At 38.9% G+C, this 18,989-nt stretch overlaps 1 protein-coding gene across 1 annotated transcript in view; it reads left to right on the forward strand.

Moving 5' to 3' along the window:
* Window positions 1-18,989, forward strand: part of CCDC175 (coiled-coil domain containing 175) — a 68,920-nt gene that overhangs the window by 33,562 nt on the left and 16,369 nt on the right. Inside the window, exons 14-15 of the mRNA XM_055303705.1 lie at window positions 4,045-4,183; window positions 9,991-10,070. Of these exons, the coding sequence (XP_055159680.1) occupies window positions 4,045-4,183; window positions 9,991-10,070 (219 nt within the window). The remainder of the gene's footprint in view (window positions 1-4,044; window positions 4,184-9,990; window positions 10,071-18,989) is intronic.

Consider the following 18,989-nt stretch of genomic DNA (forward strand, 5'->3'; position numbering starts at 1 on the left):
AAGCAGGACAATTGGTATATTCAGTGGTGAGAAATGCTACAGAGAAAGATAAAGCAGGGAGCAGGGATAGGGCGAGCATGTGCAATGCAGTCTGTGTGCCAGTAAAGAGGAGGGTTGGAGAAGAAAGGGTAGAGTCCTGGAGGGTTTGGGGAGGTGGCTTGGAGCTAGCAGAGGAGGCAGCTCCAGGCTGAGGGCATGCCCACCACGAAGGCCTGGGGCAGGAACAGCGAGGAGGCAGTATGGCTGGAGCAAACAGGAGGGAGAGGGACCCATTTTCTGGAAGTAGATGCTGAGATGGATGAAGAGTGCCAAGGTTTATTAGGGAGTGTTGCCTATGAAAGGACTGGGTGGGCGAAGTGATCAGGCCTTTAGGTAACCCTCAAACTCAGTCTGTTGGTTGGGGGCTACCCCTCGAAGACCATGATCTTCACTACATGACCAAGGAGACCCTGAAGGGGCCGGCCGCTGGAGGCTGGCAGCTGACCACACTCCTTGGCACAAGGCAGCGAGTCAGCCCTTCCTTGAGGGGCGACCCAAGAGGGGCATTCCCAGGTCTGCCACCTTATAGGCCATCATGAGTGCTTTGTCTTTTCTTTGCCTGGGAAGCCGGAAGACGGTTCTGAATGACAGGCTAAAATAATTGGATTTTCATTTAAATAGGATCTCTCTAGCTGCTCTGTTGATTAAAATTTAGGAAAGCAGTGGTGGGTGCAGGAAGACCAATTAGGAAGCAAAAGCAATGTTCCAAGTGGTCTGTGTAGCCCAAACCAGAGTGGTAACTGAGGAAGTGATCGGGAGGAGGCAGCCAGCGTGTGTCAGGCATTTCTTGAGTCAGAGCTGACAGAGTTTACCATCATACTTACTGGTAAACCAGTGGAGACAATCCCCTTAAAGTCAGCAATAGGATGAGGACACTAGGTAACGTTGCACTCGAGCTTGAACAGTGCAATTAGGCAAGATAAGGAGATAGTCTTCCAGCATCCACTCCACCCCATTTGCCAGGCTGTGTGCCTGCTGTAGGGCTGTGTCCACCTGTGTCTAATTCACACAACCATGGGCAGATGGCAGCTTGTGTGCTGTTATTATAAAGATTTCCCCATGATAAACATCATCAATAACCCAGAGAAAATTGGAAATCAGAACCCCATTTCTGCCTTTGTCTCAGTTGTATGAGGAGCCATGGGCTTCTACAGCATTCTGACCTACTGCTGCCACAATGGGGCATGGTTGGATCTGCTGGGTCCTACATCCCTATGTCTGGCAGGGTTTGGTCTGAGAAGCAGAGCCAGTGGGAAAGGGGTCTGTTAGAGGATTTGACCTCCGCAGTTGCGGGAGCTGGTTACACAGTCTAGTGAGGCCGTCAGCCTTCTGTCTGGAGCTGGGGCCTGAAGGCTACAGGGCAGGCAGCTGGGAAGGAGAGATGGACAGGGAGTCTTAGGATGAGCTGGAAGTTCTCCTGATGGGCAGGGACTGGGACCTGCATCTGTCTCCCTCTTTTCCAAGGCTCCAGTTCCATGGGGTTGCAGCAGAAGCCAGAGCCCTTTGCCACTGAACTAAATGTGCATGTGGCTCAGGAATCAGGGAAGTTTGGAGGAGCTGAAGAAGCTGTGGGTCTGGCTTCCTGAGATGCAGCCGCACCCGGTACCCAAACCATCCTTCCAAGTGGGAAACCAGAACGTGGGTTCTTGTCAGGGCACTGCTGGCAGCTAAGCCAGTGGAGCCAATAGTAATGAATTAATGCATTATTCACAGACCTTCTGAGACCCCCAAGCTGTTCTCTTAGAGATCATAGTGTAGGTAATACACAATTGGTTTCTTAACACTGCTGTGCGGACAAATTGACTCCTGATTCTGCATTAAGGTATGTTTACATGAAGGCGGTTTTCTGTTTTGATTAAAGATTTTATTTATTTATTTTAAAGAGAAAGAGCACATGAGCAGGAGGAGAGGCACAGGGGAGAGAGGGGGACAAACAGACTCTGAGCAGAGTGTGGAGCATGATTTGGGGCTCAGTCCTATAACCCTGAGATCATGACCTGAGCCAAAACCAAGAGCCGGCCACTTAACCAACTGATTTAACTAGGTGCTCCATTAAATTATGGTATTTTTTAAAATTTTTATTTACTTATGATAGTCACAGAGAGAGAGAGAGAGGCAGAGACACAGGCAGAGGGAGAAGCAGGTTCCATGCACCGGGAGCCCGATGTGGGATTTGATCCCGGGTCTCCAGGATCGTGCCCTGGGCCAAAGGCAGGGGCCAAACCGCTGCACCATCCAGGTTTGGTAAATTGCAGCATTTGGTATTATGGTATTTTTATGTATGTTTTTGTCTTTCTATATTTATTCCTAAAGATTCTAATGGCAGTTTGGGAGGGGACATGTCAGGCTGACATATCACTGTGTTAATTAGGGCACAGACAAGTTGCTTTATCAAAGAGATGCCAAAATCCAGTGAACAGAAGCAAATGTAGGTAGTAAAGGGTTAGCAACCCTCCCTCCTTTATTGGGAAATTGACCTTGGCTTAACTTTTTGGGTCATTCCCCTGGAGCCTGGTAAAGGTAGACAACTAAAGTTGTATTACCAGGCATCATTGCTTGTATGGAATGACCCATGATTGCCATGCTACATCTTGACTGGGAGGATAACTGGTAGGAAACTAGAGCATTGAACCTCCCTAAGTTTAGTGTCTCTTTCAAGTGGGCATGCCCCTTTTGGGGACCTAGCAGATACATCCAAACAGTATTGGTCACACTCACCCATGTGAGTGTCTTCCTCTTACATAAGTGTTATCATTTTGGTGGGGTCAAAGAACACTAGCCTCTAGTCAGCTGTTTTGTGAAGGTACTTCCTACTGGGGAAGCCTGCCAAGCATTGCTCTGCTGGTACCTGGAGTTTCTTTTGGATTATGTGTGTATGCAACTTGGTTAAAAATAAAAAGTAAAAAGAGTTTTTTAAAGAATAAACTGGGTCAAGTATAGCCTCTTCAAATCTTAAGAGTCAGTATCTAGTTGAGAAGACCCCCTGATGTGGTCATTACAGAAGAAAGGTGTTTATTTCTCTTTCCCATTACAGGCCAGGGGCAAGGGATCTAAGTTTGGAAGGGCAGCTCTGCCATCCTCAGCATGAGGTTAACATCTGTGGATCCAAGTGGCAGCTTCCATTCTCATTCTTTTCCAGCCAGGCCAAGGAGGGAAGGACCAAGGGAGCACATACCACTTCCTATTGAAGGGGGAGGACCCAGAAGTGGCACACATCCCTTGGATGCACAAACTCATCAATCACACCCACTTGCAAGGAAAGCTGAGCAATCCCTCTAGCTGGCAGCCATGTGCTGAGCTAGAACTGAGACGTCCTGATACTGAAGGACAGAATAGATAGTAAATGTCAGCTGACTGTCTCTGCTTTAGTCACCATTATAAACACATCCTGACTTTCTAAGAGAGGTCCAACTGTTCCCTTTGAAACTAAATTAAACCTGAATAATTATTCTTTTAAAGATTGTATTTATTTATTCATGAGAGATAAGAGACAGAGAGAGAGGCAGAGACACAGGCAGAGGTAGAAGCAGGCTCCATGCAGGGAGCCCGACGCGGAACTCGATCCTGGGACTTCAGGATCATGCCCTGGGCCAAAGGCAGGCACTAAACCGCTGAGCCACCCAGGGATCCCTAAACCTGAATAAGTAAGCAGGCATCTTCATGTTTTGTGTGGGGGCACTTTTTGCCCATTTATTGTAGTAACATAAATGTTGAAGGTACACATATGTTAGCATTAATAGAATCTTAGCAGTAGGGCCAGAGAACTGAACGGATCTTTGGATAGCCCATTGAATCTAATCTCTTTACAAATTGCCAGAGAGTAGGTCAATCAGCCAACAAATATTTTTCAAATACCTAGTATGTGCCAAATACCTTTCTGTGCACCTCAGGATAAGAGGACACTAAGAACTCTTTTCCTCTTGAAGAGTTTCCATTCTACTCTAGAGCATAAATTACGTAAATTCTCAAAAATTTTACTCAAAATTAGCTTTATTTTCTTTAAAGGAAAGATTTATTAGGGAAACAGAAAGTAATAAAGTAAAGGAAGAGGAACTGGTTGAGTGTCTTCCACAACTTCAAGTGGCAGAAGAAGAGTACATAAACAAAAGTGGAAAATTTGAAGAAATCAATAATATTATTACAGGTATGTATGAGGCTCTTAGTAATTGACCTTAAGCCCAGGTAAGGATGTCACTGTTTTCTTCTAACACAAGTGGGGAGAGAGGGGAGCGGTCATCAGTCCCAAGCCAATGGTGAAAATCTCTGAACTTTTCCTGTCACCTTCAACTTTTTTCTCTAGTTTTTGCCTCATCTACTAATTTATTCTCCTTTACACCACAGTCTTGCTGTTGCTCTTGTCAAATTTTTCCTTTTCTCTTTTAAAGACTTTAAAATTAAGAATTAGTAGCAACTGTATTATGTAGTTTCTCTCTATACTTCGTGAAGGTGGAAAGAACTCCTTTAACTGCTACCATGTAGAGTGATTTTTGTTTCTTTTTTCTTAAAGATTTATTTATTTGTTTTAGGATATATGTATTTCTTTAAGGAGAGAGAGAGAGCACACAAGCAGGGGGAAGGGCTGAGGAAGAGGTAGAGAATCTCAAGTAGACTCTCTGCTGAGCATGGGGATAGAAATCAGTCTGTCTTTGACACAGCAATTGCCTGTGTCAAAAAGATACAATCATATGGAAACCCAGTATGTTGAAATGTAAAACAAGTATTTTAAAGTAAATAGTGGTAACTACCAAGGGAAGTGAATTTTAAGAATATATGATTATAAGCCCAAAATAGCCAAAGTAATGATAAGAAAGAAAAGTAAAGCTGGAGGCATCACAATTCTGGACTTCAAGCTGTGTTATGAAGCTGTAATCATCAAGACAGTTTGTACTGGCACAAAAACAGACACATAGATCAATAGAATGGAATAGAGAACCCAGAAATGGGCCCTCAACTCTAGGGTCAACTCATCTTTGACAAAGCAGGAAAGAATATCCAGTGGGAAAAAAAATAGTCTTTTCAACAAATAGTGATAGGAAAACTGGACAGGCACATGCAGAAGAATAAAACTGGGGCATTTTCTCATACCATACACAAAAATAAACTCAAAATGGATGAAAGACCTAAATGTAAGATAGGAATCACTCAAAATCCTAGAGATGAAGACATGCAGCAACTTCTCTGACTTTGGCCACAGCAACTTCTTGCTAGACACATCTTCAAAGGCAAGGGAAACAAAAGCAAAAATAAACTATTGAGACGGGAAGGCAAGAGAAACATAGAAAAGGAAACATAAGAGCATTGTGTTCCAGAAAATAGGAAAATATGCTTCCCCTGCCAGCAGTGAGACTTGGAGAGATAGAATTGGTTCAGTACATATAAAGAACAATGTTATGACTTTTGGTTAAATATGATGGGTAAAAACATGGATCTATCTTTACTCCCTAATGAAACTTCATAGAAATGTGTACAAAAGATGTTCTTAGAGGAAAAAAATATATAAACTCAGAAGTACAGAGACTGGCAGAGAAAATATTCACAGATAATAAACATCAACAAATTTTTTGGAAAATATAATTGGATATAGGTCTTAACAGGAAGGGAAATATGAATAGCAAGTGCCTGCAAAAAAGCATACCATGAAAGCAAGAAGACGTACTCTCCACAGGACCTGGCAAGTCTTGGGCATTGGAGGACCCTGAGACAGTGAAGCTGAGATGACTCTTAGGCCTAAAGATTGGTTGAAAATCTTTATAATATGCAGTGAGACCTCCAGGTGCCCTCACTCTTCTCTGCAGCTGGCAGAGAAGTTGGCCCAACGGATTCTAAACTGCAGGATATCCGATATAACTAAGGGTAGAAGACAAATGCTGTACAAAGACCCCCTTCCACTGTTCAGCTTGATGAAGGCTGCCAGCCCATTGTGTGTGACTATTCTGTAATCCCTTCCCCAGTTGGAAGAAGGAGATGGTTGGATAATTCTCTAAAGAAACCAAACAGTCTCAGAGAAAAGCCCCACATAATCTAATATTTATGGATTCCCCAACAACACGACTGGTCCCTTCTGAATCACTGTACAGTGAAGCCCACTCAGGGATTGAAACTTTCAGTGCCTTATGCTTAAATAGGATTAGACAAAGATCATCAGATACCTCAGGAAAATTTCCACCACGAAAGGCAGAAACTAAAGCAGACAAAAAAAAAAAAACAGAAATGAATGGAAACATAGATGACACAAAAAAATATAATACTTTTAAAGATATATTCTCAGAAAAGAGCTACTCTCTATATTATATATATATGTATATATATATATATATAGTCCTTCATATTATAGAACATATACATTATATTATAGAGGATATATCTTAAAGTTATATTTGTAGAGAAAAAAGATATTGCACTTATGAAAAAAGAACAAGATACTTAACAGAAAACAAGAAAGAGCTCTGAGAAATGAAAGCTATAACAACCAAAATTTTAAAATCCAAAAGAAGGATTCTAAGAAAAGTTGAGGAAATCTCTCCAAAAATAGAACAAAAACCAAGGAGCAGAGGAACAGGATAAAAGAGGAAGAGAATTAGAAGACTCTTCTGAGATTTGAATATCTAATTAAGAGGAAGGCCAGAAAAAGAGGGCAGAAAAAAATGCAAAAGATAAAGCTGTCCAAGAGATAATAAAAAATATTTCTGAGAATTGAAGAAAATGAGTTAATATCTGAAAAGGCCCATCAAGTCCCCAGTGCAATTTCTGAAAGAAAAGACAGTAAATAGCATCACTGGGATTTCAGGAGGAAAAAAAAAATATCCCAAAGGCTTCTAGAGAGAAAAAGCAGATCTTACACAAAAGATAGTAATCAGAATGGTTTTAAACTTATCTTTAATATTGTACTAAAAGAAAACATTGCCTTCAAAATTCTGAAAGAAAATAATTTACAACATTAGATACCCATCCAAACTGTTAGTCAAGTACAAATGCATAATAGAGATGCAATCAGATATATAAGATCTCAGGATATTTCATTTACTCTGTCTCAGGAAGTTAGTACAAAATTTATTTCAACAAAGAGGGAATAAATCAAGAAAAAGAGGAGAATGTGAAATTCAGGAAACAGGAGTCCAATGTAAGGGGGCTGCAAAGGAAAGTCTCAGGTGTTCAGCTGTGCAATTGGCCTAAAGAAAAACAAAAACAGAAGGCAGTGGAGGAGGGAAGAGAAATGGAGCTGATAGATCACCTAAGGTGTTTGACCACATGAGAAATAATATTTGGAAGGTTTTACAATTCTGTTATAGATTTTGATGAATTAATGTGTACATGGAAAATGAGGCAAGTGAAAACAATGAGGCTATTTTCAACTCTTAGAAAAAGCAAAAAGTATACAGTAGAGGAGGTGTAATCATACTACACCATTTGTCTCACTTATGAATAATACTTACATTGCCATAATGATCTAAACAGTTAAAATTAATTCAAAAAGCATAACTTTATGGGGAGGTTAGACATAGAGGTTGTAAGTGTGGGTGAGGGCCATGGGGATGGGTGTAAGCATGCTATGTTCTATATTAGGAAGAAAGTAGAAAATATCTTAACATGACAACTGAACAAATAGCCATATAAGCATTTTTTAAAGAAATAGAAAAAGAGTCAAAATGAGTTTAAAAATCATTGATTTTAAGGAGCCAAACACAAGGGGTGGGCACTACGTTGAAAAGCACCTGACTTCAACTCTCCCTCTTCACCGATGACATGATACTCTACATAGAAAACCCAAAAGACTCCACCCCAAAATTGCTAGAACTCAGACAGCAATTTGGCAGTGTGGCAGGATACAAAATCAATATCCAGAAGTCAGTGGCATTTCTATACACCAACAATGAGACTGAAGAAAGAGAAATTAAGGGGTCAATTCCATTTACAATTGTACCCAAAACCATAGGGTACCTAGGAATAAACCTAACCAAAGAGAACTCTACAAACTACAGAAAACTTCTGAAAGAAATTGAAGAAGACACAAAGAGATGGAAAAATATTCCATGCTCATGGATTGGAAGAATTAATATAGTGAAAATGTCAATGTTACCCAGGGCAATTTCCACATTTAATGCAATCCCTATCAAAATACCATGGACTTTCTTCAGAGAGTTGGAACAAATTATTTTAAGATTTGTGTGGAATCAGAAAAGACCCCAAATAGCTAGGGGAATTTTTTTAATAATAAATTTATTTTTTATTGATGTTCAACTTGCCAACATACAGAATAACACCCAGTGCTCGTCCTGTCAAGTGCCCCCCTCAGTGCCTGCCATCCAGTCACCCCCAAGCTAGGGGAATTTTAAAAAAGAAAACCATAGCTGGGGGCATCACAATGCCAGATTTCAGGTTGTACTACACAGCTGTGGTCATCAAGACAGTGTGGTACTGGCACAAAAACAGACACATAGATCAATGGAACAGAATAGAGAATCCAGAAGTGGACCCTCAACTTTATGGTCAACTAATATTCAATAAAGGAGGAAAGACTATCCACTGGAAAAAAGTCTCTTCAATAAATGGTGCTGGGAAAATTGGACATCCACATGCAGAAGAATGAAACTAGACCACTCTCTTGCACCATACACAAAGATAAACTCAAAATGGATGAAAGATCTAAGTGTGAGACAAGATTCCATCAAAATCCTAGAGGATAACCCAGGCAACACCCTTTTTGAACTCAGCCACAGTAACTTCTTGCAAGATACATCCATGAAGGCAAAAGAAACAAAAGCAAAAATGAACTATTGGGACTTCATCAAGATAAGAAGCTTTGGCACAGCAAAGGATACAGTCAACAAAACTCAAAGACAGCCTACAGAATGGGAGAAGTTATTTGCAAATGACCTATCAGATAAAGGGCTAGTGTCCAAGATCTATAAAGAACTTATTAAACTCAACAGCAAAGAAACAAACAATCCAATCATGAAATGGGCAAAAGACATGAACAGAAATCTCACAGAGGAAGACATAGACATGGCCAACATGCACATGAGAAAATGCTCTGCATCACTTGCCATCAGGGAAATACAAATCAAAACCACAATGAGAAACCACCTCACACCAGTGAGAATGGGGAAAATTAACAAGGCAGGAAACAACAAATGTTGGAGAGGATGTGGAGAAAGGGAACCCTCTTGCATTGTTGGTGGGAATGTGAACTGGTGCAGCCATCTGGAAAACTGTGTGGAGGTTCCTCAAAGAGTTAAAAATAGACCTGCCCTACGACCCAGCAATTGCCCTGCTGGGGATTTACCCCAAAGATACAGATGCAGTGAAACGCCGGGACATCTGCACCCCGATGTTTCTAGCAGCAATGTCCACAATAGCCAAACTGTGGAAGAAGCCTCGGTGTCCATCGAAAGATGAATGGATAAAGAAGATGTGGTTTATGTATACAATGGAATATTACTCAGCCATTAGAAACGACAATTACCCACCATTTGCTTCGACGTGGATGGAACTGGAGGGTATTATGCTGAGTGAAATAAGTCAATCGGAGAAGGACAAACATTGTATGGTCTCATTCATTTGGGGAATATAAAAAATAGTGAAAGGGAATAAAGGGGAAAGGAGAAAAAAATGAGTGGAAATATCAGAAAGGGAGACAGAACATGAAAGACTCCTAACTCTGGGAAACAAACTAGGGGTGGTGGAAGGGGAGGTGGGTGGGGGGTGGGGGTGACTGGGTGATTGGCACTGAGGTGGGCACTTGGTGGGATGAGCACTGGGTGTTATTCTATATGTTGGCAAATTGAACACCAATAAAAAATAAATTTATATTAAAAAAAAGAAAAGCACCTGACTTCTGTTTTTTGTTATAAGCCTTGTAATAGTATATGACTTTTTAAAAACTAGGCACATGCCTTATTTTGATTAATTTTTAAAACTAAACACTGTGGATATTTATTTTTTCTCTTATAGCACAAAAGCAGGAGCAGAATTTACTGAATGATTACCTTTCTCAAATGACAAGAGAATTTACAAGATATTTTAGCAACACGGTAAAGAGTCAATACATCCATTCTTCTTTCTTTTATTAGAATACTGATATATACAAACTGTAATACTCTGTGTGTGTGTGTGTGTGTGTGTGTGTGTGTATGCACACATAGACTCTAGATACAACTAACATGTAATCATGGGAAAATCTTTGGGGTAGGGGGAGCTCAGTTTTCTTAAGGTAGAGATTGGAAGATGCTTTCTAAGGTTCTTTTCAAGATCCGTTATTCTGTTAATTTCCTGTGAAGACCAGGGTAAATGCACAGAGGTTGCAGATGTGGGGAGGGAGTGGATGAAATGAGAGCAGATAAAGAGACATTTACTACCTTTTAAAAATACATACAGCCAATAGTTAATGATAAACATGTGTGTAGAGTTGGCCAATTAAAAATAGAAGCACTTGTACACAAAAATAAATAAATAAATAAATAAATAAATAAATAAATAAATAAATAAATATGAAACACTATTTTTTAAGATGCACTGATATCAAAAGTAACTTTCAACATGTTGTGAGTATAAGAAAGATGAAGGGGAAGAATGCTAGTAAATATATATGCAACTCTATTCTCTTAGTATGATTCCACTAGTAATTATTATACAATGACTAAAGATTATGTGATTTATAACAGTACAAATGACTAAGAATTAAATACAGAATTAGAAGAAAATTCTGAAAAATCCATAAATATTGTCTTCTCCACAAGAAATCCTCCCTGAAAAAGCCTCAGTAAACTCCTCTTCCCTCTCCCCCATTTTTGCCATACAATTGTTCATATACCAAAATATATTCTATTTTATGATGTTTTCTTAACAACTTGTCTTAACTTGCTTCCCAGAGTTAATGAAAACATTTCCATGAGTCAGATTTGGAGTTTTATTTATTTTTTATTCAAGTATAATTAACATCTAATTTGTGTTTCAATTTGCATTTCCCTGATGATGGGTGATGTTGAGTATTTATCATATGTCTGTTGGCCAACTGAATGTCTTCTTTGGAGAAATGTCTGTTCATGTCTTTTGCCTTTTTAAATTGGCTTACTTGTTTTTTTGGTGTTGAGTTGTATAAATTCTTTATATTTTTGGTTACTAATATGCGTATGTCAGACATATCATTTGTAAATATCTTCTCCCCTTCATTAGATTGCCTTTTAGTTTTGTTGATTATTTCCTTTGCTGTGTAGAAGCTTTTTATTTTGATATAATCCCAATGGTTTATCTTTGCTTCTGTTTCCCTTGCCTCAAGAGACATATCTAGAAATGTTGCTGTGGCTGATATCAGAAAAATTATTGCCTGTGATATCTTCTAGAATTTTTATGATATCAGGTTTCCCATTTAGGTCTTAAATCCATTTTGAGTTTATTTCTGTGTATGATGTAAGAAAGTGGTTTAATTTCATTCTTTTGCATGTAGATGTCCAGTTTTTCCACTACTTTTTGTTGAAGAGACTGTCTATATTGCATATTCTTGCCTTCTTGTTGAAATTAATTGACCATATAATTGTGGGTTTATTTCTGAGCTCTCTGTTCTCTTCCATTTGTTTATATGTCTATTTTTGTGCCAGTACTATATTATTTTCATTACTACAGCTTTGTAGTATATCTTGAAATCTGGGATTGTGATACCTCCAGTTTTGTTCTTTTTAAGATTTCTTTGACTATTCAAGGTCTCTTGATGTTCCATACAAATTGTTGTATTATTTGTTCTAATTCTGTGAAAAAATACCATTGGTATTTTGATAGGGATTGCATTAAATCTGTAGATTGCTTTGGGCAGTCTGAACATTTTAACATATGTATTCTCCCCATCTATGAGTACAGACTATCTTTCCATTTGTTTGTGTCATCTTCTATTTCTTTTGTCAGTGTCTTATATTCAGAGTACAAGTCTTTCACCTCCTTGGTTAAGTTTATTCCTAGGTATTTTAATATTTTTGGTGCAATTATAAATGGGAGTGTTTCCTTAATTTCTCTTTGTGCTATATCATTATTGGTATTTAGAAATGCAACAGGTTTCTATATATTGATTTTGTATCCTGCTAACTTACCAAATCCACTTATCAGTTCTAATAGTTTCCTGGTGGAGTCTTCAAAGTTTTCTAGAGTATCATGTCTTCTGCAACCAATGAAATTTTTACTGACCAATTTGGATACCTTTTATTTCTTTTTCTTATCTAATAGCTATGGCTCAGACTTCCATTACTATGTTGGAAAAAAAAATGTGAGAGTGGACATCCTTGTCTTATTCCTGGTATTAGGGAAAATGCTATCAGTTTTTCACCATTGAGTATGGTGCTGTGGGGTTTTCATACAAGGCCTTTATTATGTTGAGGTATGCTCCCTCTAAATCTACTTTGTTGAAGGGTTTTTTTAAAATTTTTTATTTATTCATGAGAGAGGGAGACAGAGACATAGGCAGAGGGAGGAAGCAGGCTTCCTGCAGGGAGCCTCATATGGGACTCGATCCTAGGTCTCCAGGATCACACCCTGAGCCGAAGGGAGACACTCAACCACTGAGCCACCCAGGCATCTTTGTTGAAGGTTTTAATCATGAATAGATGTCATACTTTGTCAAATGCTTTTTCTGAATCTATTGAAATGATCATATGGTTTTTCTTCATTCCTTTGTTGACATGATATATTTTGTTGACTGATTTGCAAATATTCAACCACACTTGCATCCCAGGAATAAATTCCACTTTAATCCTGGTGAATAATTTTTGTAATATACTGTTGGTTCCAGTTTGCTAATATTTTGTTGAGGAGGAATTTGCATCTGTGTTTGTCAGAGATACTGGCCTGTAATTCCCCCCCCCCTTTTTTTTTTGTAATGTCTTTACATGATTGTGGTATCAGAGTAGTGTTGGCTTCAAAGACGGAATTGGGAAGCTTTCCTTCATCTTCTATTTTTTTGCAAACATCCTTTAAATGTTTGGTAGAATTTACCTGTGAAGCCATCTGGTCCTGGGCTTTTGTTTGTCGGGAGATTTTTTTTTAATTTTTTTTTAATTTTTATTTATTTATGATAGAGAGAGAGAGAGAGAGGCAGAGACACAGGCAGAGGGAGAAGCAGGCTCCATGCACCAGGAGCCTGACGTGGGATTCGATCCCGGGTCTCCAGGATCGCGCCCTGGGCCAAAGGCAGGCGCCAAACCGCTGCGCCACCCAGGGATCCCTTGTCGGGAGATTTTTGATTGCCGATTCAATTTCACTGCTGGTAATCAGTCTCTGTTCAAATTTTCTATTTCTTCCTGATTTAGTTTTGGGAGCTTATGTGTTTCTAGGAATGGTTCCATTTCTTCTATGTTGTCTAATTTGTTAGCATATAATTTTTCATTATTTCTCTTATAATCTTTTGTATTTCTGTGATGTTGGTTGTGATTTCTCCTTTCATTTCTGATTTTGAGTTCTCACTCTCTCTCTCTCTCTGTTTTATGGTGAGTCTGGCTAATGGTTTATCAATTTTGTTGACCTTTATAAAGACCAGCTCCTAACTTCATTTATCTGTTCTGTTGGTTTTATTTTTAGCTTCTGTTTCATTTATTTCTGCTCTAATCTCTATTATTTCCTTCATTCTACTAGCTTTGGGCTTTGTCCATCTTTTTCTCCTTTATGTATAAAGTTAGGTTGTTTATTTGAGATTTTTCTATTTTCTTGGGGTAGGCCTGTATTGCTCTAAACTTCCCTCTCAGAACAGCTTTTATTGCATCCCAAAGATTTTGGACTGTTATGTTTTCATTTTCATTTGTCTCCATGTACTTTTGTATTTCCTCTTTGATTTCTTAGTTGACCCATTCATTGTTTAGTAGCATATTAGTTAGATTCCATGTATGTATTATTTCCAGATTTTTCCATGATATCTAGTTTCATATCATTTTGGTTGGAAAAGATGCATGGTATGATTTTAGTCTTCTTGAGTTTGTTGAGATTTGTTTTGTAGCCTAATATGTGATCTATTCTGGGGAATGTTCCATGTGTGCTTGAAAAGGATGGGTGTTCTGCTGTTTTAGGGTGGAATATTCTGAGTATGTCTGTTAAATCCATTTGGTCCAATGTGTCCTTCAAAATCACTATTTCCTTATTGATTTTCTGTTTAGATGATCTATCTATTGATGCAAATGGAGTATTAAAGTCCCTTGTTATTATATTACTATTGTTTACTTTCTTTTTTGTTGTTGTTATTAACAACAACATATTAACAAGCTGTATATTTTGATGCTCCCACGCTAGGTGCATAAGTATTTACAAGTATCTTCATGTTGGATTGTTCCCTTTATGATTATGATTCCCTTTATGATTTTTTGCCTCTTGTTACAGGGTTTGTTTTAAAGTGTATTTTGTCTGGTATAAGTATTACTATCCCAGCTTTCTTTTCATTTCCATTTGCATGAGAAATGCTTTCCCATCCCTTCACTTTTGATCTACATATATCTTTAGCAGTGAAATGAGTCTTTTATGGGTAGCATGTAGGTGGGTCTTGTTTTTTTACTCGTTCAATCACAATATGCCTTTTAATTAGAGTGCTTAATCCATTTACATTGAAAGTAATTATTGATAAGTATCTACTTAGTGCTATTTTGTTACTTGTTGTATGGTTGTTTTTGTTCTTCTCTGTCCTTTCTCTTGCTTCTCTCATAGTTTGCTGGCTTTTTAAATGACATATTCAGATTACTTTATCTTTATTTTTTGCATTTCTATTACAGGTTTTTGATTTGTGGTTTTCATTGATTTATATATCTTCTTATACATATAGAAGTTTATACTAAGTTGATAGTCACTTAAGTTTGAATCTATGCTAAAAGCACTAAATTTTTATTCTCCTCCTCCCCAACATTTTAGGCATATAGTATCATACTTTATATCCTTTTATTTTGTGAACCTCTTGACTGATTTTTGTAGATATGCTTAATTTTACTGCTTTTATTCTTCCTACTTTCTTAGTCCTGCTTATGGTCTTTACTTTCCACTCAGAGAAACCCCTTACATTTCTTATAAGGCTGGCTTAGTAGTCAAGAGTCTCCTTTAACTTTTAATTGTCTAGGAAACTTTATCTTTCCTTCTATTCTGAATGGTAGCCTTGCTGAGTATTCTTGAATGCAGGTTTTTTCCTTTTAGCACTTTGAATATATCATGCTGTGCTCTTCCCTTCTGTCTGTGATGTTTCTGCTTCAAAAATCGATAGGTCGGGCATCCCCAGTGGCCCAGTGGTTTAGTGCTGCCTTCAGCCTGGGGTGTGATCCTGGAGACCCAGGATCAAGTCCCACATAGGGCTCCCTGCATGGAGCCTGCTTCTCCCTCTGCCTGTGTCTCTGCCTCTCTCTCTCTGTGTCTGTCATGAATAAGTAAATAAAATCTTTAAAAAAAAATCGATAGGTCTATGGGGTTTCCTTGTATGTAACTGTTCCTTTCTCTTGCAACTTTAAAAGTTCTCTATCACTAAATTTTGCCATTTTAATTACTGCATGTCTTGGTGTGGACCTCCATGGTTTATTTTGTTGGAGGTTCTCTGTGGCATCCTGGATCTGCATGTCTGTTTCCTTCCCCAGATTAGTAATGTTTTCTGCTATTATATCTTCAAATAAACTTTCTTCCCCCTTTTCTCTATCTTCTCCTGGGATCCCTATAATGTGAGCATTATCACACTTATGGTGTCATTGAGTTTCCTTTTACTACTCTTTTTTCTCTCTCTTGCTCAGCTTGACTGATTTCCATTATTTCATCCTCCAGGTCACTGATATTTTCTTCTGCTTTCTCTGGTTTACTGATTATTTTTAATTTCATTTATTGAGTCCTTCATCTCTGATTCTCTTTTACATTTTCTATCTCTTTGCTAAGGGTTTCACTGAGGTCCTCCACTCTTTTCTCAAGTCCAGTGAGTATCTTTATGCCATTACTTTAAATTACATATCAGGCCTATTACTTATTTCCTTTTTTTTTTGATATTATTACTTATTTCCACCTCATTTAGCTCCCTTGCTGATTTTGTCCTGTTCTTTCATCTGTCTCCTCGTTTTGACTAACTCTGTCTGTTCCCATATGTCAGGAAAATCTGCTGTTTCCTGTTATTAAAAGTAGTGACCTTATGAAGAAGAGGTCCTATAGTGCCCTATAGTGCAGTAGCCCCTATTCACCAGAGATTGGTGCCTCAGGAGTGTCTCCTATATGTGTTGTGCGTTCCCTACTTCTGTGGTGGTTCCTTGTTTGCCTTCAGTCAAGCTCCCTACAATGGCTCTCTCTGTTGTGGGCAGGACTTGTGCTGTTAGTGGACCAGTCTGGGGTTACCTTAGGCTTGAGCTGAGTCAGACTAGACATTTGCCAGAGCTGTGGTAGCACTGAACTGCAAGGTGCTATCCCTGTGTTGTCCTCTGAGAAGCTTTCATTGTTGAGTGGGCCTACAGTCAGACCAGATGTCTGCCCCCAGCCCACTGCTGGAACCTAAATCAGATGAATGTGTATGGTTATGGAATGGTGCTGGCCCCTGTCAGGGCTGCTTGCACATTGCCAAGCTTGTGGCATTGCTTTGGATGGACTCCCAGGAAGGGTAGGTCTACAAGAGAATGTGAATGGGTGCACATTGTTAGGAAATTGTATGCTAGTCTGCTGCAGGAGGGGATCCGTGTCCTGGAGAACTGCCAAGGGCAGATCTGCAGAAGAATGCAGGGGTGGGGGATAAAGTGCCAGCAAGGTCTCACCAGTTTGGAGAAAGGAGGTTTGAGGAAGATCATTAGGGCAGGGTGTGCTATTAGCAAGCTAGGCATAGAGGGTTTGGGCTTCACTGTCTTCTGAAGGTATCTCTGTATCTAGTTTAAGGGTCTGGGAAGGGAAATGGTGCCCATCAGCTCCTTTGTTCTTGGAGAAGCTTCCCAAAGATCCCCGTCCCTACCAGACTTGCTCTGAGAATAGTAAATAAATCTCCTTCCTGTGTACCCCAGACATTTTTTAAATTGCTACATCTCAATGGAGCTGTTTGTGGTGACTTGTCTTTAAGGGTGTGAACTCTATTTTCTGTTGCTCTCCAGCGATCCCAGGGCCCAACCCTCTGATTTTTAAAGTTCCAGGTGTTAAGCCCCACTGACTATAAGAACTCACTAAGTCGGCCCATCTGATTTTCAAAGCCAAATGTTGTGGGAATTCATCTTCCCAATGTGAGTCCCCTGGCCTGGGGTGTCTGGTGGGGGTCTTATCCTTTCCCCTCTCTATGCCTGTGGTGTCCCTCCTATAGATTATTTTGGCTCCTGACCAGGTCTCTGCCCTTCCTATCCTTTTCAATGTGGCCTTCTGTCTGCATTTAACTGTGGAAAGTCTGTTCTTCCAGTTTTCAAGTTGTTTACTGGGTTACTTGCCCTGATGTGGGTGTTCTCTGTATGTATCTGTGGAACAAAGTGTGCTTAGGATTCTCCTATTGTGCCATGTCTTGTTGTGGTTTTGATTTGCATTTTCCTGATGATTAGTGATGTTGAGGAATTTTTCATGTGTGTGTGTGTTGGCCCATCTGTATGTCTTCTTTGGAAAAAATGTCTTTTCATGTTCTCTGTACATTTTTTAACTGGATTGTTTGGTGGTTTTTGGTGTTGAGTTGTATAAGTTCTTTATATATATTTTTGATATTAATCCCTTATCAGATTTATCATTTGCAAATATCTCCTCCCATTTAGTAGGTTGCCTTTGGTTTCATTAATGGTTTCCATCAGTGCAAAACCTTTTTTATTTTGATATCCCAATAGTTGATTGTTGCTTTTGTTTCCCTTGCTTGAAGAGATATATCTAGAAAAATGTTTTTATGGCTCATGACTTGTGTCAAAGAAATTACTGCCTATGTTTTCATCTAGGAATTTTATGGTTTCCAGTCTCAAATTTAAGTCTTTAATCCATTTTGAGTTTATTTCTGTGTATAGGGTAATAAAGTGGTCCAGTTTCATTCTTTCACATATAGGTGTGCAGTTTTCCCAGCATTATTTATTTATTTTTTTAAGAGGGGGAAGGGTGGGTGGAAAGGGAGAGAGAAAATCTCTTGAGCAAACTTCATGCCCAGCATGAAGCCCAACATGGGGCTTGATCCCACAGCCCTGAGATCATGACATCAGCCAAAATAAAGAGTTGGATGCTGAATGGACTGAGCCACTCCAGCACCCCTAAAAGCACTAAGTTTTTACTAACCCCCCCATATTTATGTATATGATGTCATACTTTACATTTTTTAAAATTTTGTGTATCCTTTAGCTGATTTTTATAGATATAATTGTTTTACTCCTTTTGTGCTTTATCTCCAAACCAGTTTTATAACTGATTAATCTACTTTTACTGTATATTTGCATCTACTTGTGAATTTTTTTTTCCTTTCATAGTTTTCTTACTCTTTTTAAAAAAAGATTTTATTTATTCATTCATGAGAGACACAGAGAGGCAGAGACACAGGCAGAGGGAGAAGCAGGCTCTTCATGGTGAGCCCAATGTGGGACTCAGTCCCAGGACTCTGCGATCATGACTTGAGCCAAATGCAGATGCTCAACCACTGAGCCACTCAGACACCCTTTAGTTGTCTTATTCTTGATTATGGCTTTTTTTTTTCCACTTAAAGAATTCCCTTTAACATTTCTTTGAAGGCTGGTTTAGTAATCATGAACTTCCTTTAACTTTGAGAAACTCTTTATCTCTCTTTCAATTCTGAATAATAGTCTTGCTGACTAGAGTATTCTTGGTTGCAGGTTGTTTTTTCTTTCAGCACTTTGAATATGTCATGCCACTCTTCTGGGTTGTAAAGTTTCTGCTGAAAAATCAGCTAATAGGCTTATGGGGTTTGCCTAGTATATACAGTTTTCTTTTACTGCTTTTAAAATTCTCTCTCACTCCTTTTTGTCATTTTATTTTATTTTATTTTTTTATTTATTTATGATAGTCACACACAGAGAGAGAGAGAGAGA

Source organism: Nyctereutes procyonoides, unplaced genomic scaffold (genome assembly GCF_905146905.1).
Source record: "Nyctereutes procyonoides isolate TBG_1078 unplaced genomic scaffold, NYPRO_anot_genome, whole genome shotgun sequence".
Taxonomy (NCBI): Eukaryota; Metazoa; Chordata; class Mammalia; order Carnivora; family Canidae; genus Nyctereutes; species Nyctereutes procyonoides.